This window comes from Carya illinoinensis, chromosome 1, assembly GCF_018687715.1.
Source record: "Carya illinoinensis cultivar Pawnee chromosome 1, C.illinoinensisPawnee_v1, whole genome shotgun sequence".
In the NCBI taxonomy this organism is placed as follows: domain Eukaryota; kingdom Viridiplantae; phylum Streptophyta; class Magnoliopsida; order Fagales; family Juglandaceae; genus Carya; species Carya illinoinensis.
The window spans coordinates 1,669,370-1,677,771 of NC_056752.1; the positions used below are offsets into that span (position 1 = coordinate 1,669,370).

The 8,402-nt window shown below is 37.3% G+C and overlaps 2 protein-coding genes across 2 annotated transcripts; one reads left to right on the top strand and one right to left on the bottom strand.

Moving 5' to 3' along the window:
- Positions 1–1,409: 1,409 nt before the first annotated feature.
- On the bottom strand, positions 1,410–1,843 carry LOC122293212 (60S ribosomal protein L14-1-like). Its single transcript, XM_043101726.1, has 2 exons — positions 1,613–1,843; positions 1,410–1,558 (listed from the first exon to the last, which is right to left on the bottom strand). Exons 1-2 carry the CDS (start codon positions 1,841–1,843, stop codon positions 1,460–1,462), a joined length of 330 nt encoding a protein of 109 aa, XP_042957660.1. The 3' UTR covers positions 1,410–1,459.
- A 1,971-nt stretch (positions 1,844–3,814) lies between these two features.
- LOC122293221 lies at positions 3,815–8,070 on the top strand. Its single transcript, XM_043101737.1, has 5 exons — positions 3,815–6,369; positions 6,479–6,566; positions 6,682–7,447; positions 7,598–7,712; positions 7,887–8,070. The coding sequence occupies exons 1-5, from the start codon at positions 3,815–3,817 to the stop codon at positions 8,068–8,070; spliced, it is 3,708 nt and encodes a 1,235-aa protein (XP_042957671.1).
- The last annotated feature ends 332 nt before the right edge of the window (positions 8,071–8,402 follow it).

Here is an 8,402-nt window from a genome sequence, read left to right on the forward strand (position 1 = left end):
AAGATTTATTTTTGGCTACTGGTTCTGCTTAAGCACGATTTTCCTGCAACATTGGTGCTTCAATCCTACAAATACACATGTAAATGCATATACAAAAACTCTGTAATTGTTGCTGCCATTTCGGGGAGGTAAAAGTTTGATAAAAATCAAAACTTTGATTTATAATGAAAAAAAGGAGTGGTAAATGGGATCCACATTGTTTGTGAGTGATAAGTTTTGCAGTTTATAATCATTTTAAGGGACTCCAATGCTCACATTGATTAGTTCTTTTTACTTTTTAAATTCATATGTGACTTGAGCTTTCCTTGGATAGTTACAGGACAAAACTTAATTTTCTTTCTTGTGAAGTGATGGAAAGCTAGACACAGAAAATTGGAACTAGAAACTTGATTTAAGTTTGCATGGTGATAGTTGATTACCATGGGGCAATAATTGCAACTACCATGTATCATTGCCTTATATCCATCAAAATAGATACCATTTTTATTAATGCTCAGAACCTGCAAACAAAGTTGTCAGATACGGGTATATCCCACATACTTCTCCCACGAATAACTTCACAGGAAAGGGAATATTAGTAACACCACACATCAGATTCTGGCATACTTTTTAGGTTGTTTCAATATCCCTACATTCATTGGAGCAAGCCTAAGCCATCCGATCACTTTGGAAGATCCAAGGCAGTCAACTGTACCTAATTAATGTAGGAAGAAAAACTAAAGATTGTGGACTATATATTGCTCACAAAAATTTGGCAAGACCACATATCAAGAGGCATATCAAAATTAAGGTCGACAAGTATGCACATGTTCTAGAAGGCTTTTCATTGGTTGAATAAGTAGCAAACATGGAGGGAAAAAGAGCAAGAAAGGAAAAATAAAAAATAAATCAATGCAATAAAAAGGGTAACTTTTATCGAATATGTAATGTGCCAGGAATTCCATAGATTCAAAACTTAAAATTATGCTAGCTTGAATTAAACACTGACAACACCATTCCATACCAACCTTATTGAGGTAATTCATCTGAGTGATGACACATGTAGCCACAGCCAACATGAAAAACCATGTCTCTGGATATATTAACAGATTCTTTCCCTCGAAAGTTAACTTTAGTGAAGTTCCAAGGGCTTTCACACTCATCACCTGTGCATATATGGGTGATTACACTAACGGGAAGAAGAAAAAAAGACTGCATGTGTAAGTTTTTTTTTTTTTTGTTTTTTTTTTTTAAAGAAAAGAGGATGAATACCAACACTTAGATTAAAATATTGAGTAACATGAACATCCAGATAAGAAAAGGTCTACCAATAAAATTGACTATCAATTAAGTCTTGTCGGAAATATATAAAAACTCAAGCTGCTCTAAAACTCTGATTTCATTGAAACAATCTCACCATCCAAACATACAACAACAGAAAATTCAAAACAAAATTGGGAAATAGATATAAAAACTATGCTTAGGAAGCATTCTCCTTTTTCAGTTTTGCGAGCTCTTGCCTTACCAGTCCAGCCCTCTTAATCTTTGCCAACATAAGTTTGAACCTATCAAAGTCAGTTAGAGAAGCCCTTCTCTTTTGAACAATTAACTTTCTGCCCCAGGAACTATTCTCCCACTTCTTCTTAACATCAGCTTTCTCCATAGCATCAAGCAATTCCTTCTTCTTAGGAACCCTCTTAATGTCAATTTTAAGGTCAGTGAGAGAGAGCCTCTTGAAATTCATTTGGGATCTTTCCATATCAGGGGCATCCACGAGAGCTTGGTTCTGGTCGATGACATCGACGAGAACAACGAGGTTGCCATAGTCTTCGCCGTAGTTGACGAGGGCGACCCTCCCGATCATTTCAACCAGCAGGGAAAGCAAAAAGCCCTCTGATAAAACCCATGGAAGGAATTAAATAAATGTGGTGCTGAAGTTGACTAGAAGGCCAAAATGACACCCATTGATCTCTTGAAATGTACCTCTCGTGATTTTGGCTTTTGGCTTATTCAATGATAAAGGATCTGTGAATATTTTTAATTTCTACACATACTCTAATCCTTGGATCCTCATGTTTATGCTGGTTCTATTTAAAATATGTGTCATCAATTAATATAATTAATGATAATAAAAACTTAAATTCAAAGTAGCATGAATATAGTCCTATAGACTAATAATATAACTTGTAGAGTTCGGGTTAACTGGAAGCATGCTACTTCAAATATAGATATACAAACACGACGAATTGGTACTATTATTTTCTAGTCAAGGTACAAAGGAAGATGTGAACAAAAAAAAAAAAAAAAACTGGACAGACCTACAATAATCTACCAATACTTGTCGAAAATAACTTCTGTATTAATCTATATATATATGTTTTTGTTTGTCAAAGTGTACAACATGCTTGCCCAAACAGTGCAAAGTTGCAAACTATGCCCATTCGTCCAGTTGGCCTAGTTTGGGAGAGTACAAACTAGTGAATTTGTGTGCATATTTGTTCATATTAACTTATGAAAATACACTAGATCAGATGGGGTTGAGGGGCATATTTAGAGGGGCATATTTAGAGAACATCCTAACATCGTCCATACTGGAAAATCACACTTTTTGAGGTGCTTCTTCTATCATAATTAGTTCCTCTTCACAATGAACTTCATAATTAGTTCTATCATAATCTGTTATATCTATATATAACTAACTAACTATAGATAGTTTAATTATGACACACGTAAGTAGTACTGCATGCATCCTTGTTTGAAACTAATTTTGGCTATATATGTACATTATTGACTAACTTTCATGCAAATTTACACATTGGTCGCTTGATGATCAAGGGATAACATTCCTTATTTCAAGCGATTAATTAAATATTAATCAAACCCCAAGTAAATATAAATTAGAAATTAAAGTTCAAATAGGTTGAAGAGTTCTATACGTACAAGTACTAAATCTTTCAAGTTTCAGAAGCTACCTGCACGTAAACTATCATAATAATAATATTCTAAAATATGTGTTAGACCAATTAAGTACTTGTATTAATCCAAGGTAAGCGTGCTAGGCCAATATTTATATATATATATATATATATATATATATATAAATGCCTCTATAACAAAATTTCCAAGAATACTTGGCTATGATCTATCTCGGTTGTTTCCAACTTCGTATATGCAGAAACTGATCAGGAATATATGTTGAATATGAGACAAGAAATGAGAACAAGCTATGATTAATTAATTAGACTTCTCTCGTAATTATTAATAGCTGATAGATAGCTACTTGTTCCTGTGTAGCTAGGCTTTTAACCATGCAGTAGGTCAAAAGGCTGAATTACTTTGGGTGTCCTGTTTTTAGTACTCATTGACATTGGTGGGGTGAGTAGCTTTATATAATTGAGCTTTATATATACTTTTTCAACCTAGTGTTTAAAAATGTGTTTAGCTTTTAAGCCTTTTATCTAGATATTATTTTTGCATTTGGTTCAGATTAATATATCTTCAGATTAATATTCAACTTTCCCTTTCTCAGTAATATGTTTCAACAATACTACTTGCCATGTTGGATTTTTCTGAAATGGAGTTTACTGTGATCAGAATCCAACAGTCACAAAAAAGAATCACCCCGTTGGCTGATTCCAAATAATTTGTAGGAGAAATCTTTAGATCAAGAGAATGCAGTACAAGTATATTGTTCTATTTCTATCTCTCCCACTTTTTCCTCTTCCCACGTTTTTTTTTTATTGATCTTACCAACTGACTTAACCTATGATTTACGTGGCATTGTGCATGTGGTCATTCCTTATTAAACAACTCTTGCACCTCTACTTATTTCTAGATGGACAAGAGTTGGATGCAAATCACTGATAGATTTGGATCTATGGAATATGCTAAAGGAGTGAAGGAGTTCCTTACCTTGGCCCAAACTTTAGCTGAGGGTGAGGAAATTCGTTGCCCATGTGTCAGATGTTCAAATAATTACTTCCTACCAATAAGCCAGGTAGAGAGACACTTGTTTATTAAAGGTATTGACAAGAATTACACGACATGGATTTTTCATGGTGAACAAGAAGATTTAATCATAAGTGATGATAATGATAATGTACATGATCCTGATGAAGAGGATGACTTCATTGATGACGTTGATGTTATGTTACAAGATATTCGGGCTGGGGGATTTCCTGATGTTCCCATAAGTGATTCATTCCATGCTACGGGTTCCACATCGGTCGATACCTTTTCTGATCGAACTTTCGACCAGCTGTTGGCTGATTCCCGGCGTCCTCTTTATGAAGGTTGTACAAAGTATTCTAAACTATCATTCACTGTCAAGTTGCTGCACATTAAAACACTTGGTGGTTGGAGTGTAAAGTCGTTCGACATGCTTTTACACTTGTTGAAGTCAGCTTTTCCCAATGCCCTTTTGCCAAATTCATATCAAGAATCACGTAACTTGGAAAAAGGGTTGGGCTTTACTTACACCAAGATACATGTTTGTCTGAATGACTGCATACTTTATTGGAGGGAAAATGTGGATAAAGATGAGTGCCCGAAATGTAAACTTTCAAGGTGGAAGTTCAGCAACACTAAGAAGAGACGAATTCCTCAAAAGGTTTTAAGACATTTTCCGTTGAAGCCAAGGTTGCAGAGATTGTTTATGTCACAAAAAACATCAGTTGATATGCGGTGGCACAAGGATCAGCATGTCATTCAGCAAGATATTCTAAGTCATCCTGCTGACTCTGAGGTGTGGACGACATTTGATCAAGAGCATGCTTGGTTCGCAGAAGATCCAAGAAATGTCAGGCTTGGTTTAGCTAGTGATGGTTTCAACCCATTTAATAATTTGGCTAAGCCTTATAGCGTATGGCCAGTGATTCTTGTCCCTTACAACTTACCTCCGTGGTTGTGCATGAAGGATCCATTTTTTATCACTTCACTCTTGATTCCTGGACCAAGATCACCAGGAAATGAAATCGATGTTTATCTTCAGCCTTTGATAGATGAATTGATTGATCTATGGGATAATGGTGTTGATACATACGATGCAAAGACCAAAGAGACTTTCAGATTGCATGCAGCATTGCTATGGACAATCAACGACTTCCCTGCTTATGGAAACCTCTCCGGGTGGAGTACTAAGGGGAAGATGGCATGTCCATCGTGCAAGGAAGAAACAGATTCGATGTGGTTGCCATATAGCCGAAAGCATTGTTACATGGGTCATCGCCGATTCTTGCCACCGGGCCACATCTGGAGAAAGAAAAAGACTATTTTTAATGGCAGTGCAGAGCATCGTGACCCACCTACAATGTATTCAGGAGAAGATATACTCATTCAACTCCAAAGTATTCCTGATGCAAATTTTGGCAAAGCCATAAAGAAAAGAAAGCGTACCACAGAGGAGTTCAATTGGACCAAGAAAAGTATCTTCTTTCAATTGCCATATTGGTCGACTATAAAGATTAGACATAATCTAGATGTAATGCACATTGAGAAGAACATATGTGACAACATCTTGGGAACTTTGATGAATATCTCTGGCAAAACTAAAGATCATCCTAATGCACGTCGTGACCTTTCCACTCTCAATATAAGGGAGGAGTTACACCTTATTCAGGATGGACAACGCATTAGTATGCCACAAGCATGTTATACGTTGTATGGAGCTGAGCGGACTGGTTTTTCTAATTGGTTGCACGGTGTGAAATTTCCGGATGGCTTCGCTTCAAACATTGCCAGATGTGTTAGTGTAAGTGACTGCAAAATCTCGGGGATGAAAAGTCATGATTGCCATATTTTCATGCAAAGATTACTTCCTGTTGCAATTTCTGGATACTTACGCCAAGATGTACGATTGGCACTTTTCGAGCTAAGCACTTTCTTCAAAGAATTGTGTGCTAGAACATGTAAGAAGGAAGTCTTAGAGCGGCTTCAAGCTGATATCGTCGTTATTCTTTGCAAGCTTGAGATGATTTTTCCGCCTACCTTTTTCGACATAATGGTGCATTTAGCATATCACTTGCCATGTGAGGCCCTGCTTGCAGGGCCAGTTCAATATAGGTGGATGTATCCTTTCGAGAGATATCTCGGAAAATTCAAGAGATATGTTAAGAATAAAGCCTACCCGGAAGGTTCAATAGCTGAGGCCTATATCCATGTTGAATGCTTGAATTTTTGTTCCATGTACCTCCATGATGTTGAAACTAGATTCAATCCTCCTGAACGTAACGTCGACGAAAGAGAAGAGGGTGTACGAGAGGGACTTGATGTTTTTTCACAGAAGGTGCGACCCATGGGTTTTGCATCACGTCACCAATTAGACGATGATGCTTTCATAAAAGCCAGATGGTATGTTCTTAATAACTGCACAGAGATTGGAGAATACCTAAAGTAAGTAACCAAACTAGTTACCAACTTAGTAACTTTCCATTCTCAATATACTACTTTATGTTGCATCCCCTACATATACTTATTAACTGTTACATGGGCTTTTGTCTAGTGAGCACTACATGCAAGTGAGTGAAGAGTATCCCAATAATGCCGATAGTATGCATGCTGCAAAATTTCCAGACTGGTTCAAGTCACAAGTATGCAAACTCATTTGGAAGTTCAGCCTTATTTCCTTTGGCCACATATGTTTGTTTAATGCGAGAACATGTATTGTTTTTACTTTATTTAATTCCTTATTTGAACTTGTGATAGATTCAAGCTAGGCGTGCTGATAATCCCGAAGAAGTTTCGGATGATCTATATGCTTTAGCATGTGGTCCTGACCCTTGGGGTGCGTCCTATTCTGGTTGCATAACCAACGGTATAAGATTTCACACAAAAAAACGGGAAGAACATCGTCGCACCCAAAACTCCGGTGTCATGGTCATTAGTGAACAACCAGGATCTGAAAAACTTGAGTTCTTTGGTAGACTAATAGACATTTTGGAATTCCGCTACATGGGTTGGCGTCGTGTTTACTTATTCAAATGTGAATGGTTTGACATATCTGATTCCAAACGAGGGATAAGTATGGAACCACATCTTACTAGTGTGAATATGTCACGGACAGCTTATAAGGACGACCCATTTGTTTTGGCGTCCCAAGCATCACAGGTATTTTACCTAAAAAATCGCAGCATCCGTGGGGAATGGTATGTAGTCCAAAAGGTCATACATAGAAATGTCTATGACCTTCCACGATCATCCCTTATTGAAGATGATGAATCTGATTCTAGTGACGTTGATGCATACCAAGAGGATAATTTTGGTGATGTTTACGTGAGTGTCCATGCTGATGACATCCCACTGCAAACAGACATGCACAGGTCGAATGTTGAACCGGAGCAGGTTGATGTTGACACATTGGTAATGCAAAGGTCTAATCGGGACCACTTTGAGCAAGGTTTTATCAATGACGATACCAGCGAAGACAATTCAGATCACAGCGCCGAACTAGAGGGTAGCATAGAAGAAGATAGTATCTCAACGGAGGATGAGATGAACTAGCGAATTGTGTACTGGTAATAACCTCGTGATTCCACATAACCCATTTTGTTTACTTTTTATTGATCCTCATTTCGCCACTAATTAATATCTCGTCTTTTCCATCGTTTCTTATCTAATGCAGGAAATAACCAAGTTGATTGCAGCGTGACAATATCTTATTGTATTGATGTTCTATTGAATGGATGTGTTCGCACCCTTTATGTATTTCTGTTGCATAGAAGACTTTTATCACTTTGGTAAAATTTTGTGTGTTGTGCTTGACAATATATTAGTTTGTTATTTTTCAAGAATTTGACAAAGTTTATTGGTATATTAAGTTATTGCAACAACTGAGGAATCGCCACACCCCTTTATGCCCAGAATTGGGCAAAGTTTATTGGTATAATTGTATATACTTAGTGTGATTGCAGGGAACATCTATTGGTTGCCTTCGCCTTGGATATGCCGATCGTTAAAAGAGGTAGAGGTCGATCACGTGGAGTGAGGGGTGGCCGAGGCCGAGGTAGATCTCAAAGAAATGATGAAGTTCAAGATACAGTACCCATTCCTGCCATTACTGCCCAAAATGATGCTTTATCAAGCTCAGATGACTGAACTGAGCCGCCTGATTGCGTCCTGAGCACAGAACCCAATGATATGCCAGTAGTTGGTTCACAAAGTGCAAACCCGGATGGTATATTTCTAATTTTCTGAGGTGTTGTTTTACATAGTATGTTAGTGGTTGCTTAATTTGATTGTTACACGATCTATATGATGCTAACATGTCAATTGAAAACATTAGTACCACCAAGCCAGAAGCATGGCCGAGGAGCAGCAAAAAGCACAGAGTTTGAGAAGTTACGAAAGCATGGAAAGATACCCTTGAGAATTAAGGATGGTGAGACTGCACCTTGTTGTGAAAATGCTACAATTTTTACTACAAGGGT